Below are 20,695 nucleotides of genomic sequence, written 5' to 3' on the forward strand. Positions count from 1 at the left end.
AGCAATCCTGGAAACCCTCTGTTATTTCACTATCTGAGACCTTCCTAGTTTGAGGGAGAATGAATTGATTTCAGATTTTAGCTTTTCTGTCATTGCCTGGATCCCTTCTGTCTGGTTGTATGAAACACCAAGCTTTCCTCTCTCCAGTGCTTCTGAAGGTCCTATAGTAGGATCAGCTCTGTTGTGTAAATGTGCTGTTATCCACCGGATAATTTTGACCATAAACTTGGAATTTATACTTGGTACCAGAAGAATTCTTAAATTATTAGTCAAAACCTGTTGTAGATGGGAATTGCCATTGATTTAGATTTCCCTTCTGTAGTAATCCTGCCACTCATTTATTTAAAAAACTTTTGTTGTATGTGAAGTGCATACCCAGGTGCCATGGGGAATCTGTAGAGTTCAACGTTTTGTTTTTTTTAACCATAATTTGGATCGATAATCATATACCAGTTTAAGGTAGGGTGTAGAATTAGAAAAAAGCTATCATTTGACCTACCACAGGTTGAAAGGCTTTGTAGAAGTGGTAGTGTTAAAAGTTGGGCTGAGCAAAGCCCTGCACAGGTATATAAAAAATGTTTGTGCACACAGAAGGAAGCAGTTTCTTCTTTTCCTCCAAAAGTGAAATTTCCTTTCTACCAAATAGTTACCAAAGTGAGACCTTCTTTAAACAAACTTGCTTATAGTAATTCTCAAGCAGGTAATAATACTAGCTTAAGTGTGAGATTTTTTATTTTTTATTTTATTTATTTATTTTTTGGTATGGGGATCAAACTCGGGTCCTTGCACTTGAGCAGCAGGCAGCGAAACCACTGAGCTAAATCCCCGGCCCAAGAGTGAGATTTTTAAAAAGAAACTCTCCTTCAAACAAATTGTGTCTTATGTAGAATATTTTAAAGATAGGTTGAAAATTATTTCATTATAGGGAGTTCCTACTTAATTTTATTCCTGAAGCAGCTGAGTTCAAATTTCATGCCTCAGATTCTTTTACAAATTCACATTGCTTATGACTACATTTTACCAGGCTTTCAATGAAATCTGGAAGTGTTTTTGCCTAAGACAAACCCTGACTATAGAGAGAGAAACGATAGAACTGGAGGTTCAATTTGTAGGTTGGGACTGAATAAAGAAAATGGAGTGGTTGGGCCTCAGTGTTGTTGGTGCCATGTTTTCTGGCTGTGCATGTTAAGGAAAACCAAATGTCAGCCGAGTACCTGGTTGTTTTAATACTTTTCTGGGTGAAGCCTCTGTATCCTGGGGAAGTTCCCTTATTTGCCCCAGTCACATTACTGTAACCAGGTCCTTTTTTTTTTTTTCTTTTTAAAAAAACCAATTTTGTTGGCACATTTTTGACATACGTAATGATCACATTCATAATAGGGGATTTGTACCTGTACGTAATATGGCTTCTTCATTTTTTTTTTTTTGCATTTCCCTCCCCTCCCTTTAACCCTTCTTCCCCTCCCCATTTACAAAACTTTGTTTCTGTTGTTTTCCTTCCATTCTTAATTTTTTAAAAATCCCCATTGCCTTACCCCTCTGCCCCATTCTCCATCTCTCATTTGAACATTTTCTTCCTGCTTCCCAATATCTAGTCTCCATTTTGGTCTTTATTTACTCTTTGGATTTCCCACACAAGAGAATGGGAATATTTAAACGTGTGTCCGATTTATCACACTTACAATTATGTTTTTAAGGTGCATCTATTTACCTAAAAATGTCTGAAGTTTATCCATCTTTATGGCTGAGTAGTACTCCATTGCATCTAAAAACCACATTTTCTTTAGTTGATGGGCCTATGGGCTGTTTCCAAGATTTAGCAATTATAAATTGTGCTGCTATAAACATGAGTGTGCATATATTTCTGTGGTATGATGATTTTTAACTCTTTCTGGAAGATACCTAGAAGGGGAAAAGTTGGATCAAATGAAACCTCTAGTTTTAGTTTTTTGAGGAATCTCCATACTGATATCCATAGTGATTTTACTAGTTTAAACTCCCACCAACAGTGGAAAAGGGCTCCTTTTTCCCCACAGCCTTGCCAGCATTTGGTGTTGGTTGATTTCTTGATGATAGCCATTCTTTCTGGAGTAAGATGGAATCTCAGTGTTGTTTTAATTTTCATTTCTCCAGTGGCCAATGATGATAAACATTTTTTCATATATTCATTTGCTGTTTGTACGTCTTCAACTGAGAAGTATGTATTTATTCCAGATGCCCATTTTTGGATTGGGTAATTAAATTGGGGGGGGCTGACCTTTTGAGGTCTTTACTCTAGATATTAGTCCTTTGAGGAACAGCTGGTAAAATTTTTTTCCCATTCTGTGGATTGTCCCGTTACTCTGTTGGTGGTTTCTTTTTTTTTATTTTCTTAAATTCTTTTATTGGTACATTTTAGGTTTACAACACAATTACATTTCTCATTGGGAAGTTGTGGCTTTTTATAGTGCATCTTGTTTCTTATTTTTTTCCCATTCCTAGCCCTCCCTTCACCCCCTCCCACCTTTCCCTATTTACAAAGACTTTATTTCCATTTTTTCCATTTCTCAAGATTTTTCCTTTTCCTTCTTTCCTTTCCCCTGCCCCTCTGACTACCCCTACCCCTTTGGACCTTTTCTTCCTATTTTGCATTATCGATTATTCATTTTAATCATTGGTACATTTTAGGTATACAATATAATGACATTCATCATTGGAAATTTGCACCTTTACATAATCTCTCTTGGTTCCCGTCTTTCACCGTTGCCCAGCTCTCCCTTCAACCCCTCCATTCCTCAATATTTACAAAGATTTTGTTCCTATTTTTCCATTTTCTCATATTAATTCCATTCCCTTCTTTCCTTTCCCCTACCCCTGCCACCTCCTTCCCCTTTGCCCCTTTTCTTCCTATTTCACATTACCTATCATACATTTTAGTCCCCATTTACACTTTCAGTTTCTCACACCAGAGAAACTATTCGGTATTTATACATGTGTGTCCTATTTATTTCACTTAAGAGTATCGCCTCAATGTGCATCCATTTAGCTATAAATATCTCTAATTTCTCATTTTTTATGGCTGAGTAGTACTCCATTTTATAAAAAAACCACATTTTCCTGATCCAGTCTCCAGTTGATGGGCATTTGGGCTGTTTCCAAGTTTTAGCTATCACAAACTGTGCTGCTATGAACATGGGTGCACATAAATCACTGTGGTATGATTCTTTTAATTCTTTGGGGAAGATACCCAGCAGAGTCAAATTTGACCCAGCTGGGTCAAATGGGACTTCCAGTCCTAGTTGTATGAGGTATCTCCATATTGATTTCCACAGTGGTTGCACCAGCCCTAGTTTTATGAGGTATCTCCATATTGATTTCCACAGTGGTTGCACCAGTCCTGCACTCCCAGCAGCAGTGAAGAAGGGATCCTTTTTCCCCACAACCCCACCAGCATTTGTTATTGGTTGATTTCATGATAGCCATTCTTTCTGGGGTGAGGTGGAATCTCAGCATTTTCATCTGCATCTCTCGAATGGCCAGTGATGTTGAACATTTTTTCCTGTATCTATTTGCTATTTCTACTTCCTTGTCTGAGAAATGTCTGTTCATTTCAGATGCCCATTTTTGGATTGGGTCTTTAAATTTGGGAGGTCTGACCTTTTTAAGTTCTTTATAGATTCAAGATAGTAGACCTTTGTCTGAGGAAAAGCAGGTGAAGATATTTTCCCACATTGTGGTTGTCTCTTCACACTGCTGGTGGTTTCTCTTGCTGTGTAGAAGCCTTTTAATAAGAAGAGATCCCACTTGTTGACTGTTTGTGCTAGTTCACAGGCAACTGAGGTTTTGTTCATAAAATCTTTTCCTACACCGAAGTCTTCAAGAGTTCTACCTAACCTCTGTTCCAACTGGTTCAGAGTTTTTATTTTAATATTTAGATCTTTAATCCATTTTGATTTTAGTTTAGTGCATGGTGAGAGATATAGGTCTAGTTTTAATCTTTGGCAAGTTGAAACCCAATTTTTCCAGCACCATTTATTAAAGAGGCTATCTTTCCTCCAGTGAGGGTATTTGGCTCCTTTATCAAAGATAAGATGGCTGAGTGTGTCTGGCGTTGTTTCTGCATCTTCTAATCTGTTCCACTGGTCCTCAAGTCTGTTTCTTTGCCAGTACCATGCTGTTTTTATCACAGTAGCTTTGTAGTAGAGTTACAGGTTGGGGTTTGTGATACCCCCTGCCATATCTCTGTTACCTAGAATTGCTTTTGCTATTCTGGGTCTCTTCTTGTTCCAAATGAATTTTTGGATTGTTTTCTCAAGGTCCATGAAGTGTGCTGCTGGGATCTCAATTGGAATTGCATTAAATCTATATAGCAGTTTTGGAAGTATGGCCATTTTCACTATATTAATCCTTCCTACTCAGGAGCAGGGGATGTCTTTCTATTTTCTGATGTCATCTTCATTCTCTCTTTTCAGAGTGCTATAGTTTTCAGAGAAGAGGCCTTTGATTTCTTTCATTAGGTTGATTCCTAGGTATTTCAATTTTTTGGATGCTATTGTGAAAGGAATTATTTGTCCTATTTCTCTCTCTGTGAGTCTGTCATTGGTGTAGAGGAAAGCTATTGATTTTTGTGTGTTGACCTTGTAACCAGCTACTTGACTGAATTTGGTTATTAAGTCTAGAAGACTTTTGGTGGAGTTCTTGGGGTCTTCTATGTACAGTATCATGTCATCTGCAAATAATGACAATTTGACTTCTTCATTTCCTATCTTTATTCCTTTTATTTCTTTCTCTTGTCTAATTGCCATGGCTAATGCTTCCAAAACTATATTAAACAGGAGTGGTGATAGTGGACATCCTTGTCTTGTTCCTGATTTGAGTGTGAAGGATTTTAGTTTTTGACCATTTAGTATGATACTGGCTGTTGGATTTTCATAGATGGCTTCTATCAGTTTGAGGTAGAAACCATCTATTCCAATTTTTTCTAGGGTTTTTATCATAAATGCATGTTGGATTTTGTCAAATGCTTTTTCTGTGTCTATGGAGATAATCATATGGTTTTTGTCCTTGGCTCTATTGATATAGTGTATTACATTGATTGAGTTGCGTATGTTGAACCATCCCTGCATCCCTGGGATGAATCCCACTTGATCAGGGTGTATGATCTTCTTGATGATCTTCTGCATTCTGTTTGCCAGTATCTTATTAAGGATTTTTGCATCTATGTTCATTAGTGAGATTGGCCTAGTTCTCCTTTTCGGTTGGGTCTTTCTGTGCTTTGGGGATCAAGGTGATGCTTGCTTCCAGGAATGAATTTGGGAGTATTGCTTCCCTTTCAGTTTCATTGAAGCGTTTTAACAGTAGTGGCAGCAGTTCCTCTCTAAATGTCTTGTAGAATTCAGCAGTGAAGCCATCAGGGCCCGGGCTTTTCTTAGTTGGTGTTTTTAATTACGTTTTCAATTTCATTGGTTGATACTGGGTTGTTCAGAATTTTTTAGGTCTTCTTCATTCAACTTTGGCAATTCATATGTATCTAGGAATCTGTCCATTTCTTCTGTGTTTTCCAATTATTGGCGTATAGGTTCTGGAAGTAGGTATTGATGATTGTGTGGATTTCTTCTGGGTCTGTTGTAATTTCACCCTTTTCATTCCTAATTGCATGGATTTGGGCCTTTTCTTTCCTTTTTCTGATAAGGCTGGCTAAGGGTTTGTCAATTTTGTTAATTCTTTTGAAGAACCAATTCTTGGCTTCATTGATTTTTTTGTATTGTTCTGTTAGTCTCCATTGCATTGATTTCTCCTCTGATCATTATAATTTCCTCCCTTGTATGAGCTTTGGGGTTGTCCTGCTCTTCTTTTTCTAGAAGCTTGAGGTTCAGCATTAGGTTATTTATTTGGGCTCATTCTGTTTTCCTAATATGCGTATTCACTGCTATGAATTTCCCTTTTAAGACTGCTTTCATTGTGTCCCATAGATTGAGATATGTTGTATTGTCATTGTCATTTAATTGAAGGAACTGTCTGATTTCTTCTTTAATTTCCTCTGTGACCCATTGGTTATTCAGAAGTGTGTTGTTTAATTTCCACGTGTTTATGAAATTTTTTGAGTTTCTTTTGCTATTGATCTCCAATTTCATCACACTATGGTCTGATAATATACAGGGGTTAACTTCAGTTCCTTTGCATTTACTTAAATGTGTTCTATGTGTGAGTATGTGGTCTATTTTTGAGAATGACCCATGTGCAGCTGAGAAGAATGTGTATTCTGATTTTGTGGGGTGGAACATTCTGTAAACATCTGTTAAGTTCATGTGTTCAAGAGTTCGATTGGGTTCTAGTATTTCATTACTTATTTTTTGTCTAGTTGATCTATCTATTTGTGACAGTGGGGTGTTGAGGTCCCCCAGTACAATTGTATTAGTGCATATATGACTTTTCATGTCCATTAGTATTTGTTTTATATAGTTGGGTGCACTAGTGTTTGTTGCATAGATATTTATGATTGTCATCTCTTCCTGTTGGATTGTTCCCTTTACAAGGATGTAGTGTCCTTCTTTGTCTCTCTTAATCAGTGTTGGTTTGAAATCTACTTGATCTGTAAAGAGGATAGCTACTCCTGCTTTTTTTTTTTGGTTCCCGTCACATGGAGCATTGTTTTCCACCCTTTAACTTTCAGTCTATGAGTTTCTTTTTGAATTAAGTGTGTTTCTTGTATGCACCTTATTGTTGGATTTTGCCTCTTGACCCATTCTGCCAGTCTGTTTCTTTTGATTGGTGAATTGAGGGCATTAATGTTGATGGTTATAACTGAAACATATTCACTTATCATTGCCGTGACTTTTTCTTTTTGTTGGGTTCTCCCCCTTTACATTTAATTTCTTGTCATGCCAGATGAGTTCATTCTGCTTTGCTTCCTGGGGTTGTGATCCTCAATGTCTGTTCCTAGGATATTGTGTAAAATTCTTTGGAGTGCTGGTTTGGTATTCACAAAGTTCCTAAGGTGCTCTTTGTCATGAAAGTATCTTATTTCTCCATCCATTTTGAAAGATAGTTTTGCAGGGTACATCAATCTGGGTTGGAGGCTGTTTTCTTTTAGGGCTTGGAATATGTCACTCCAAGCTCTTCTTGCCTTGATGGTTTGTGTTGAGAAGTCTGCTGTGATTCTGATGGGCTTTCCTTTGTATGTGATTTGTATCTTTTCTCTAACTGCTTGTAGAACTTTGTTCTTCTGTTGAGTTTCTGGAGTCTTAACAATTATATGCCTATGTGCAAATTTCTTTTGATCAAGGCTATTTGGAGTCCTATATGTCTCACTTATCTGTATGTCAAGCTCTTTTCCCCTGCTTGGGAAGTTTTCTGCCATAACTTCTGTGAACAGTTTTTTTATGTCATCTGCACGCTGTTGTGTTTCTTCATTGACTCCAGTCAGTCTTATGTTATTCTTCTTTGCATCATCTAGCAGCTGCTGGATTGATTTCTCATGTTCCCTTATAATTTTGAAACAATTTTTCTTTTCCTGGTCATTAATTGCAATCTTATCTTCTATCTCTGAAGTTCTGTCCTCACATTGGCTCATTCTGCTGTGTAGACTTTCAATGGAGTTTTTCATGTCCTGGAAATCTATTTGCATCTGTTTTATGGATTCCATTTGTTTTCTGTGTTGGGATTCCATCATGTTCCTGAGCTCCTCTCTAGATTTATTAATCATGTCTTGCACTAGGGGCCCAATTTCTCCTGTTATCTGAGAAATTATTTCTGATTTCCTTTTTTCCAGATCCCCTTTTGTTGCCAGTTCAGTGGGTCCAGGTGGTTGAGTATCAGAGTGTTCCATCTCATTTCCCTTTGTGGTTGCTGTAGGTGATCTGGAAGTCTATTTTTGAGACTTATTTATGTGTTTTCTCATTTTGACTGGGGGATGGGGTTGGGGGGGGTACTGTTGGCGCCCGCGCGGCTCACCTCCTCTGAGCTGGGAGAGGTGGGCCAGAGGCTGGCGGTAGGGATAGTGGCCCGAATGCCCCTTCCTCTGGGCCAGAAGCATTGTGATGGTTGGCGGCCCAGAGCCCCTTCCTCTGAACCAGGAGCAGTGGGATGGCCGCTCAGAAGCCCCTACCTCTGGGCAGGAATCCTTTAAATGCTGAGAACTTGATTACCTCCAGTATGGTGGTCTGGTGGTCCAGTGTCCTCTGTGTCTTTGTAGCGTGGAACCAGGTGGCTGTACAGAGAAGAGCCCAAAGGATTGTTGTTCAGTGGATTGCTGCCTGGGCGGGCTGAGTCGGTGTTTTCAGTGAGACTGGTGACCTCGGGACCGTGTCCGCAGACCTGCCCGTCTGCAGCGGGCTGATTCGGTGTTTTCAGTGCGACTGGTGACCTTGGAACCAGGTCTGCAGACCTGCCCTTCTGCAGCGGGCTCATTCGGTGCCTTCAGCGGGATTAGCAACCTTGCGACTGTGCCCGCAGACCTGCCTGTTTGCAGCGGGCCGACTCGGTGTTTTCCCCACACTGACTCGGTGTTTTCCCCACACTGACTCGGTGTTTCCAGCGCGACTCTGTTGGTGGTTTCTTTTGCTGTGCAAGAGCTTTTTAATATGATGTGATCCTTTGTGATAGTTCTTATAGATTGGGGTTTTGTTCAGAAAGTCTTTGCCTACACCTATGTCTTCTTCTTTACCTATTCTATCTTCCAACAGATTAAATGTTTCTATTTTAGGATTTAGATCTTTGATCTGTTTTGATTTTAGTTTAGTGCATGGTCAGAGGTATGGATATAGGTTTAATCTTTGGCATGTGGAAAGTCAGTTTCCCCAGCACCATTTATTAAAGAAGATATCTTTCTTCCAATGAAGATGTTTGGCCCCTTTGTCAAAGATATGGTAACTGAGTGTGTTTGGAGTTTTCTGCATTTTCTGTTCTGTTCCATTGATCCTCCTGACCAGGTCATTTGATTACTAGGCTTTTTTCTTTTCAAGGGAAAAAACAAGGGGATTTCTTAGAGTGTTGGAGATACTGCTCTTGATTTCAGGATGCTTCTGTAATGCAGGGTTTCCCATGAATTTCTAGCCCGTAGGTAAGGTTGTCTCCAGCAGACCTCCTTGTTTCCTTTTGTTGTCTCTGTTCTGCTTTGTTTTTAATTTGCTCTCTTCTGTATTATTTATCTTGTAGGTTGCTACAGAACTACTGTCACTATCATTTCCTTTCTTTTGATAAACAACAAATGTTAATACAAAGGAAAGTCCTAAAGGCCATCATAAGAAGACATGGTTATTACTTAGATGAGTCAAAACTAACTAGGTTTAAGAAAACTTTTTTGTTATTTTGAAACAGGATCTCACTATATATATAGTACAGGCTGGGCCTGAACTCACTGTATAGCCATAACCCAGGCTGTCCTAGAATTCATGATGATCCTCCTGTCTCAGCCTCCCAAATGCTGGGGTTACAGGTGTGCCCATTACACCTGGCTGAGAAAACTTCCTTTTTTTTTGGTACTAGGGCTCGAACTTAGGACCTTGCACTTACAAGGCAGGAGTGGTGCCGCTGAGCTAAATCCTTGGCCCATGAGAAAACTTTTTTTTTTGGTACTGGGGATCGAACTCGGGTCCTTGCGCTTGGGAGGCAGACTGCGGAACCACTGAGCTAAATCCCCAGCCCAAGAAAACTTTTTGAATGTTTAATGTTGACAATGTTTTTGATGTCTTCCCCATTTCTGAAAAAACATTTCATTTTTTTGGGGGTTCTGGGGATCAAATTTGGGTCCTTGCGCTTGTGAGGCAGGTGGCAGCACCACTGAGCTAAATCCCCGGCTCTGAAAAAATATTTCTTAATACTTACATATACTATACCTTCCAGTAGTTTCTCTTGTAAAACTACTGCTCCAGCTTTGTTATTTATTTTGACAAAAGAAAGAAGGCATCTTCAGAGAGTTTTGCTTTGAGGTCAGATAGTTGGTTTGATGGGACATGTTCCTTAAGCTGGAGCACACAAAGCGTGAGAGTATAGGTATTTGCAATAACTGGCTTGAGAATTTTAGGTTAAGGTATGGAAATGAAGAGATATTATGAAATGCAGCACCCCCCCCCCAGGTATTTCATAGCCTGATGTCAATTGGATTTAACTGAGTTTTCTTACTTTCCTTGTGAATGAGAATATATAAGAATGTTCTCTGTCCATTATAAACCATTATAAATGTTGGTTCATTGCTTGATTTGGAGGAAATCGCCTATGTTCTTTGCAGTCTGGTTAAATCTGTCAACAAATATTGAGAAGAGAGTGGGAGTGGGTGTGAAGCCTGTGTTCTGGCTTGTATCTATTAAAGAATAAACATAGCCTCAGCCCAGCCCTGACCTTCGACTTAACATTATGTAGATAAGCAATATGGTAATCCAGAAGAGGAAATTGTAATGGTACTGCTATTCTGTGATTTCAGAAGTTAGGATATTACCATTGTGATTGAAAACTGAGATGTTTTGTTTGAAATCATCTCATTTTTTAAACCGAAGGTGATTTTTGTTATTTTTTAGGTGATAGTGTAACATACTGTGCAGAATTCCAACACAGGACATGGTGACATTGTGCCTGTCCCCAAAGACTTGATGTACTAAAGGCAAAATACAAGAAGAGGTCATAAGCTTTTGATGGTCACTTTAGTTTCTGCAGGTTAGGCATTTAAGCATTTAGGGAGCCTCAGATATTGAATGATAGTAGAAAATAAGGGAATTTAGGAACTTTAGGTCATTGACTTTCTAGGTGTGATGTTATGTATTCACCTATTACTTTCTTTTAAATGGACACTATAGGTAATTTTCTTCTGTTACTTAATTTCAGTTGTAGTATCTTAGAGATTGGTCTTTCTTCTTTTTTGGAACTTGTCATGTTGTACCCCCAAAAATAGCCCTACCAGTTGAGAACTGCAGATGCAAGAAGGCCTGTGACCTCTGCCTGCCTCTTTCCCTGAAGCATGCCCCTTTCCCTGAAGCATGCCCATAAAGGAATTTTTGACTTAACCTCATCTGATAGGAGAGCATAAGACTTTCATTTCAGAGGGGTTCTGCCTCATACTAAGAAGGTAGGAAGAATCGGAACAGACTGGTAATTTTTTCCCAGGTTATTAACATTAAGTTGGCCTTTTTGCCCAACAACACTTTCACATAATTGTCATTCTTCATCAGTTCTGAACATAAAGATACAGTTTTCCCTAGGTTGGGTCTTTATTTCTGAAAGCTCCCATATCACATAAAACTTTGGTCATATAAACTTAAGCCTTTCTCTTGTTACAGAGATGTCATCCATGAACTTTGCAATGAGTAAGAAAAAGACAATACTCCCTCAACTCCACACACATTCTTTCCCTCAAAAGCATATAATTTATTTTTTGCAGTGCTGGGGATCAGACCCAGTATCTTGAACAGGCTGGGTAGATGCTCTATCCCTGAGCTATGATGCCAGCCTCAGAAGTACATAATTTTACGTTATAACAGATAATCTCTACTTTTTGAAATATGTATTCTTATTTGAACCCAACCATATATTTGTTTTCCTTTCTGTCACAGAAGCTTAAGGCTTTTTGTTTGTTTCTGAAGTGTAAGGTGTTATGGGGCAGACCTACCAGGGTTCTATTTGGCCAGTTATATCTGTCCCTTTTGTTTGTGGTATAATATTTAAAGTAAGGATAACATTTCTTATGTTTTATCCTGTAACACTTGTTCCTAAATACTTCCTCACCACTTGCGTTATTTTCCATTAGCAACTTGATAGCTTCTGGCAGTTTCTTTTCAGTGTTTTGGATCTGAATTACTATGTCTGGAAGGATAGTTTACATCATTTCCATTTGGTTCTTGTTCATGACAAGTAAATATTCACTTTCAGAGGAAAAATGATAGTAGTTGAAGCTACTACTGGAGGGGAAATGTGTAAGTTAAAGCAGAGGATTTATTCATGGAGTGCCTGCTGGCTGGTCTCACAGGTCTGGTTCATGGTGGCATCTCCATCAAAGAATTTACACTCTCTTCCTTTTCGTCCTCAAACTGAGGACGGTTCCTCAGTAGTCTCAATGTCTTAAATGGGTGGGATTTGGACATTTGACAAAACTCATGAGAGATTTTGTTTACGTTCAGAACACTGGTTTATTAATTTACTCCCAGTATTGGCTGGAGTAGCACTCTATCCCCACACTATTGGCATTCTAAGAAAGAAGCCAAATTACAGAATCAGAACAAGGGGAAGGAGTTAAATTGTGCTAATGTTAATAGCACCCAGTTCTGATAACCCATTTCCAGAACTGAATGTGAATGTGGTTGTGTGTGTAGAAGTTCATAGGTACCATCAGGTATGTCAGCTGATCTTCTCTGAAATATAAATTTTGGGCCTTGTAGCCTATCTCAGCTGTTCCTTCTGACAGTCCCCCTTCAGATGGGAATAGTGTTTAGGTCTGTTGAAAAATGTCACATTTTGATTAAGGATTTTAGTCCACAGGATGATTGGGACTTCCAGGTGATTTTGCATAGCTCTACTTGGATCTTTGTGAATTTCAGAATTTAATTTGCTGGGAAATCTTACTTTTTTCCTCTCCAGTTTGGGTGTGTACATTTACCTGTTGTAGTGGTCATAGGGTTCTTGTACACTCAAGTATAATCAGTTTCTCAGGGTCATTGTTTGAATAGCTTTTAGAATAAAATTTAAATTCTTCCCCCTGAATTGCTATTTATGGAGGAAAGCAGGAACTGTAAAGAAAAACTACGGCTGGTATTTGATCACCCTTTTCACTTAACTCAAGGCTACTGATGTGGAAGATGTGACTATGCTGAAAACAGCTGAGCTCCCCCAAATAGACAAACAAGTTGTCTGGAATGAGATGCCAACATCAGTGTCACCTAGACCTCCCCGGTGGCATGTGTGTTCTGAGTGGCTCAGTAGGTCTGGTGAAAATTGGTGATGACTGTGTGATCATTCAGGGCAGCAGCTTCTTGGACATAATGGGGCCTGAGCTGATTTAAGATCCAAGGACAGTGGGCCCTTGACTTATGAACCCCATTGGTTCCGAAGGGCTGGTTGTAACTCAAGTTGGTTATAAGTCAGTACAGCTGAGATCTGGATGTTTACCTGGGCACGCTAGAGATAACAAGAACAAGAGACAGATGAATCTTCCACTAATCTAATTAACCCAGGTTGTTCATATGTTAGGCCATTTGTAACTTGAGGGTCCTCTGTAGTCCACTGTACAGGGTTCTTCAAGAGTCACTCTGGCATGTGCAGTGGGACTTTTGATGGCATAGCTTTATCAGTATTATTTTTTTATTCTTTGGATTTCTTTTTTTTTGGTACCGGGGATTGAACTCAGGACCCTGACCTTGGAAGGCAGGCATGGCACCACTGAGCTAAATCCCTGCCCTTCTTTGGCTTTTTGAGACAGGGTCTGATGAAGTATCCTAGTCTAGCCCTGAACTTGCTATGTAGCCCAGGTTGGCTCAAACTCAACAATCTTCCTGCCTCAGCTTCCTGAATATACTAGGATTACTGGCATGTGCCACTGTACCCAGCTTCTGTCAGTATTTTTTAAGTGTGTAGTCTTTGTTAAATTACACACCTGGAAAATTGTTGCTTGACTGATTAACTGATTGATTGATTTGAAGAGATGTCAGTGCTTGTTATTTATTTATTTAATTTTATATACTTTTTTTTTTTTTTTGGTACTGGGTATCAAACTCAGGACCTTGTGCTTGTGAGGCAGGTAACGGCCCCACTGAGCTAAATCCCTGACCCTATGTACCATTTTTTATGCCGTAACATTTTGTATTGCTCTTTTTAGGCATGACTGTTAGGAGTAATTTGTGTGTCCAAGGTCCTCATGTGGAAGAGCATACTGCACACTCTTCTAGATCTGAGTGTTGGCCCTTTAGGTGGAACATAAGTCTTTTTACCAGGGCCCATTCAAGTAGCATCTTAAAAACAATTAGGCTCTCAGCCATGTTCTTTTTGTTTGTAACAACTTGTTTGTATGGCATTCTTATATTCTAAGATTTTTTTCCCCTAATATCTCTCAGTTTTGTTTGTTTGCCCAAAGCTTTCATTGATCTGAGAAGGGAGGCCAGCCAGCCAACAGAATGAGTAAGGGCAGCCCTTGTTGGGACACTGCAGATTTGGATTCTGACCCTGCTGTTAATTAGCTGAGTGAACTCTGGGCAAGTCAGCCTCCCAGGGTCTCTGTTTCTTCATCAGTAAAACAAAGGGCTTAGAAAAATAAATAAAGGCCTGGATACTGTGATAAGGAAGGTCACCCTGCACACTTATGTTGTGTAATTCTGTGAATGACAACATACTGGGGCTCCCTGTCTTTCTGAGCGGGCCCCACAAAACCTCTGCTTTGCTCTAAGGGTTGAAAGGTGGTGTGGGGGGTTACACTGAGACACTTCAAACATTCATGTTAGCAAGGCAGGTTAAGGAAGCTGTCTTCTCAGTGGGAGTTTCCCCCTGCCTTTCTGTGTGCCCCTGCCCCCATCTTGTCTGTTCAGGAGCAGCCTCTTGGCTTCTGCTTTCTTTAATGCATCAGCAAAAGCATGATGGGTAACACAACCCACTAGGATTTGTTAGTGCTTGGGGTTTTCCAGCCATCATCTGAGTGAGTGTGTGTGTGTGTGTGTGTGCGTGTGTGTGTGTGTGTGTATGTATGTATGTACTAAAGGACACTAGCTTCATGATGAAATAATACTCCTATTGTCTGTCTCTTACTATAGAGATGGTTTCCTATTTCATCTTAGGCTTGGGTCATTGTGTTGTTTTTATAAGCTCAGTACAACTCTACTTAAAAATACAGCTTTTTTTTTTTTTTTTTTTTTAAAGAGTCAGCCATAATACTGCAGGTCTATTCTACTCACCTCTCTTCTCCACCCTGAAGTCATAACTATATATAGTAAAAACACACAGGAGTGTGTACTATTTAATCAGGTCTTCTGACAGTGTTAAAATGTGTTCCCACCATGTTTATTTTGCAAATGCTTATAAGGTATGTTCCTTTCCGATAACCTTCTGAAATGTTTTTCTTTTAGGTATATAATTAGAAACACTGTAGTACATTGCCTTTAACCCTGTAACTTCTTTCTAAACCATTATCATTTTGATTTCATTTTTAAATATTTTCTTCCTTTTGATGAATTAGGATTGGAGGACTGCATTACCATGCCAAATATTTTATAGCCATGTGCCCAGGGTTAGCCTCATAACCTTAATTAGATGTGGAATGCTGTGCATGCATTATTGTGTTTTTTGTAACTTTTATAATAAGAGTGAACTTCAGATCACTTCATTAAAAGTTATAAAACATTCTTTGTGTCTTTAGCATTTAATTTGCCACCATAGTTTATTAATAGAAAATTAATGTAAAACTCAAGATCCCTTTATATTGTCCAGAGTTTGTTTGTAATGCAAGTTACTTCTTATATCAAAATGAAAGTTGTACTCAAAATCTTTCAATCTTTCTTTTTTTCTTTAGAGACAAAAGAGTATCAAAATGTTAAAGGCTGTGCTGAAGAAGAGCCGAGAGGGAGGAAAAGGAAGCAAGAAGGAAACGGGTATGTGTACAAGAACAAGTTGAACAAGCCCGGTGGACATTGGATAGCAAGATACAACTCACTGCAGGCCGGGTAGCTGAGTTGCTTTGGGAATTGGGTCAGAGAGGGTTTGAACAATAGCATTTTCAAGGCTATGAGAAATTTAATATGTTTTGGAGCTTTCTTAGGAGAAGTGACTTTGAAAATTGAGTTTGGGGTATAAGCCAGATCCTTCCCCAGAAGAGTTTGAAGGGTCATAATTTTAACAAGTCATTCAGATCTGGAGGCATGCAGAGTTAAAGACCTTGAGGGGTAACAGGTGTGTTCAGGAATTTGATTTCTAGAAAGCCTTTTCCCTTGTCCTACATGGAATTGCGTTTTATATGTTTGACCAACTGCTGACTGACTAGTCCTCATCTTTTTTTAGTATCAAATTTTACTTCTAACAGGTGTGGCCCCACTTAATGCCAGACTGCTAGTTTTCATTATGAGGAGAGCTGCTCAATTTGGCTTGGGTTTCATTCCTGGCTGTAGGGTTCTCATGCATACGTGATTATTGGGACCTCAGTAGCATTACATTCCCTGTGATAACCTCCCCTGAGGTTACTCTGGTGACTACTTATTGTTATATTCTGTTAGTATAGCTAGAAAAACTGTGTGTTGTATCCTTGTATTACACAATAAAAATCTATTAGCAGGAATTGACTGCCTTGAAATATTGCATTTCGCTCTTCAAATTCATCTTAATTCAGTCTTGTTGGAGAGTGGCCTTTTTTCTACTTACTGTGTGTCACATATTTTATTTGAAATATAAATAATTACACTTACTACTGAAACATCACCAAATTATAGTGAATTCTTCAATTCAGAAGGACCTGTAATGTATTGTAAGAATATTGTTAATATTTTTTTTTCTGTACTTTTATGAGACTAAATGGACTTTTAAATGTTTTGGTTGTATGGAACCTAGACAGAATTAGTGTATTACTAAATATTCCTTAAGCCTACTCTGCAAAGTGGCAAATACACCTTAAAAGTAGAGCCTTTATTGTAAGTTTGCTGTTAAAATTCTGTTATAAAAGCTTCTCATTAATGCTTGGGTAAGCACATACAAAGAACAGAAGAAACCAGATTTTAATGATACAAACAGGGGACTACAGTTAGCTCATAACCTTAGAAATTCAACCCTTAGTTTTGAATAATTAATTATAATTGTTACTATGGAGAAATTTTAGTTCACATCATTTCTGTCTGGGGGTACATTCATCTTCTACTGGGTCAAGGCCAAAATGTCTATCTCATTAGTTCTCTGAAAGCTGTTAATTTTTGGTTTCAAGTTTTGGCTCATCTGACATCAATTCTAAAACTTTTTTCTTTCTTTAGAAACCTTTATAATTTCCAGCATAGAGTTAGATGCTAAGCTGTCTGTTGAGATGGAGTTGCCAACCAGTAGTTTTTTTCCTCGGGCCAGGGTCTCCAAGCCAAAACTCCCTACACAGTAACAGAGTCTTTCAAAACAGACCTAACATCCACTTTGACCAGCACCAGGTCCATGGGAAATACTAGTATTAATGACTTGAGGCATCTGTCTTTTCAGACGGGCCAGACAGTGAACACAGTTTGCCTTTGAAACTTTTCCAGTTTCAAAGCATGTGACTTGGAAGTTTATGTCTCCCTTTGGTCTTTCAGAGTAACTACTGTTTTTTTCTGAATCCTGTTTTCATAATAATTCCCACACCATAGCCTTTCCACTAACGTAAACCAACTTGAAAAAGCAGTGGGAACATTTCTCATAAAGCATCTATATGGTATGTGCCTGTTTGCTCTTAACTAGAATCTGGTTTTGTTAGGCTAAGAACAAAGCAGATGGAATTTTAAATCCAGATGAAGTTATGTTACAGGATGATTGGGGAAAATACTTGGAATTTGACCGTTCATGTGTTGAGTTCTGTACCAATTCTCATTATATAGGTAAATCGTAGCTAAGTTTCTCTATAAATTAAAGCTGGGTAATCTACTAAGATTGCTCTGAAAATTAGGTAATAATTTCTCCTTCAATATGGAAAAATTTTGCTCTATTGTTTCCAATTAAAACCAATTTTTATTGTAAAGACAAAAAATCTTAAGTGCTTGAGGTGACAATCACAGAAATGTAGGAAATATTTATGTCTAAAAAATTGAGTTCAGCTTTTCATATTCTTTGTAGATTTTTACTGACAATATTTTACTACATGTACTTTTGTGTTGAATTTGTTTTGAGAATTTGGAAAATGCAATCAGAGTTATATTTAGTATTCTTCAAAATAAACCAAATATTTTTCAAAAGTATTGATGAGTTGTTATTCTCTCAGCTCCTGTCCCTAAAAGAGTATGTCCCAGGGCCGGGGATTTAGCTCAGTGGTTCCTCCGCATGCCTCGCAAGAGCAAGGTCCTGAATTCGAGCCCCAGTACCAAAAAAAAGGGAATATGTCCCATGTAATTGCTTTAAACTATTGTTGAAATTTAGTTTACATGTATATAAGGATATTTGAAATACAGATAGAGTCAAACTATTGAAAGCCATTGAGTGAGCTCTTAATATAGCAGAATTCTTTTCTATGATTACACTTTTTACCTAGGAAATGCTTATAGCTGGGGACAAAATGTTTTCTGTGGGCTGTAGAGGCCTGTTGGAGAATACAACATTAAACACTTACAAATCTCCTTTTTGGGAAGACTGTTCCATCATTGTAAATGAGCCCTGTACTTCTCTTGACCTTGAGTTAGGCCAAAGAGAGCAAAAATCACTATTAAGGCATAATGAGGGGAAGGCCAAACAAGGGCATCTCTTTTTTTCTTTCCCTGTTTTTTATGCTAGGACCTTGGTCTAAAACAAGCACATGAGGCACTATTTTTATTTGAAAGCTCTCCAGAGACGTCTACAACCTTCTACCACGTGTTTCTTTATTTTAACTAACCTTTCCTTTGATGTTACTGTTACTAAATTTTTACTTAAATTAAACTTAAATAATTGGTGCATTCTGAAATTGGATGTATCTGATATCTTGACCTGATAAGAGTGGATATAGGAGCAACATAGAAAGCCAGTATCTTCTTCATAGTATACTGTTCTGAAAATGAATAGGAGAAAGTCCCATCTTAGAATAGCCACAAAAATTTTAAAATCACCTTAAGAAATATGTAAGCCTTGTATTGAAACAGATGACAAAACTTTATCAAAGGACTTAAGGGGATGACTTGAATAAATTAGAAATATCATATTCCTGAATTGATAGGCACATTATTTTAAACCGACTAGTTCTTCCAAAATTATCTGTACATTTCATTTGTCCTTTAATGTAATACTGATGTTTTGTTTTTAAAGGCTTTTTAAAAGGTAGCTTTTTCAATCCCTGGTACACACACACACACACAAAAAGGTAGCTTTAGGTTTACATCAAAATTGATCAGAAGGTATGGAGTTTTCCATCACACATCCATAGCTTCCACCATTATCAACCCCCACCAAAGTGTGGCATTTATTACAGTTGATGAACCTACATTGACATACCATAATATTATATTAGGGTTTGCTCTTAGTGTTGTCCTTTATATGGGTTTGGACAAATATATAGTGACTTGTATGTACTCACTTGAGGTATCATACAGTGTGGGAAATCTGAAAATGTGGGGTGTACTAGAGTGGCTGAGCCTTGTTCCCATGCCTGGATTCTAGCTCCAAGAGAGACAGGGAGAGTGCATCTAAATTTCTCAGCATCTACAGGCCAAGGTGGACTCCTGCCAGCACATGCATCTCAGAGCCTCCTCTTTAGTCATAGATATCAGACTCGTGTCTCCCCTTCAAAAATGAACAAAGCACACATACCTGGTGATAGGTCATGGTAAAAGCTACTACTTCCTCCTTTAAAAAAACAGTAGCTACTATCACATAGTAAGTAAATGACTTAGCTAATTTCACATTTTTCCCCTTTTGATTTTCAAGAAATGAAACAATTTTATCTAAGGTGTATGATATAATCTGAGCTCTCAGTAGACAGTGGTTTGGTTTTTTCTTTAAACTCTGGAGATTTTGGCATCCTTTTGGAAGTTCTAGACAGGCAAGACCTCTTGCCATATACAGAGGGGGCTGGTTGTTCTTCCTATCTATGTCTCCTGGCCTGGCCTCTTGCCAGTTTTGAATCCTATAGAACCAGTCAGTACTGGTGTGGAAGTAGGGCCAATATGAGGCAGAAAGGCAAAGATTGGTGAAGTTTTAATTGTGGGACTGTCAATTAAAATACGGACTGATTGAAAAACAGTTCTTTAATGTGCCAAAATAATAGCTATTAGTCTTTTCCACTCACTTGTTCATGTTCATTTTAAGCAGGGGGGCTTAGTTTGAAGCAATTTATTAAAAACATTTGGTCTTCACCTTGCCATCGTTAAAACCCAGGTGGTTGGCTAAATGCACTTGTAATGGTGTTAATTAAGGCATTGGATCATCTCTAAGCCTGTGTGTGCACTGAATTAATCTGTTAGCTTTGCATCTAGTTCTTCACTTTGAATTTGAAGTAAAAGGAAGCTCTGTTTGCCTATAAAGTTTAAAAGCCATTGATGTGATTGTTAAATTTGATATTTTAAGCCATTCCAGGGTGCATTCTGACTTTCAGTGGTACCTTCTAAAAATGCCTCAGTACAAATGATGCTTTGTTTTATACAGAAAATATGAAGCTGCTTTTGATTATTTTGTGCTGCATTGCCCATTTTCTGTGGTTGTGGACTGTTATTTAGGAATTTAGTGCAATGACTGTCTTGCTGAGCCGTGGATATTTGGTATCTTCTTTTAACAGACTCCAAAAATGTTTCCTAAGCAACAAAGTAAGCAAGAATAATTCATTTAAAAGGTAATGTGTTTCTATCTTTTTTTAAACCAGGGCATTTAAACAAATTCTGCAAAATATTAGAACATGATTTAAACATAGAACAGAACCAGGCTGCTTAGTGGGAGCAGTAATGCTGTTTTGTTGTGTGTGGTTCAGTTGGTTACTCCTTCGGTTTTTGTCTTCGTTGTCCCTCATGTAAATTGCAAAGTCTAGAAAAAGTATAGACTTTGGAATTAGAAGATATATTTAAAATCTCAGCTTGATCACTTCCCAGTTAACTTGGATAAATTTCTCTCTGTCTTTCGCTCACTGCTTGGG

The 20,695-nt window shown here is 38.3% G+C and overlaps 1 protein-coding gene across 12 annotated transcripts in view; it reads left to right on the forward strand.

The window, feature by feature from the left end:
* The window catches only part of Tanc1 (tetratricopeptide repeat, ankyrin repeat and coiled-coil containing 1), a 250,878-nt gene that overhangs the window by 89,970 nt on the left and 140,213 nt on the right, over positions 1-20,695 (forward strand). For all 12 annotated transcript variants that reach the window (XM_004835897.3, XM_021265939.2, XM_087199193.1 and 9 more), the window contains one exon: positions 15,458-15,536. In XM_004835897.3, coding sequence (XP_004835954.3) covers positions 15,476-15,536 — 61 coding nt within the window. In that variant the 5' untranslated portion in view covers positions 15,458-15,475. The remainder of the gene's footprint in view (positions 1-15,457; positions 15,537-20,695) is intronic.

This window comes from Heterocephalus glaber, unplaced genomic scaffold (genome assembly GCF_053883595.1).
Source record: "Heterocephalus glaber isolate CG9 unplaced genomic scaffold, H.glaber_assembly_v1.0 deba00000347, whole genome shotgun sequence".
Taxonomy (NCBI): Eukaryota; Metazoa; Chordata; class Mammalia; order Rodentia; family Bathyergidae; genus Heterocephalus; species Heterocephalus glaber.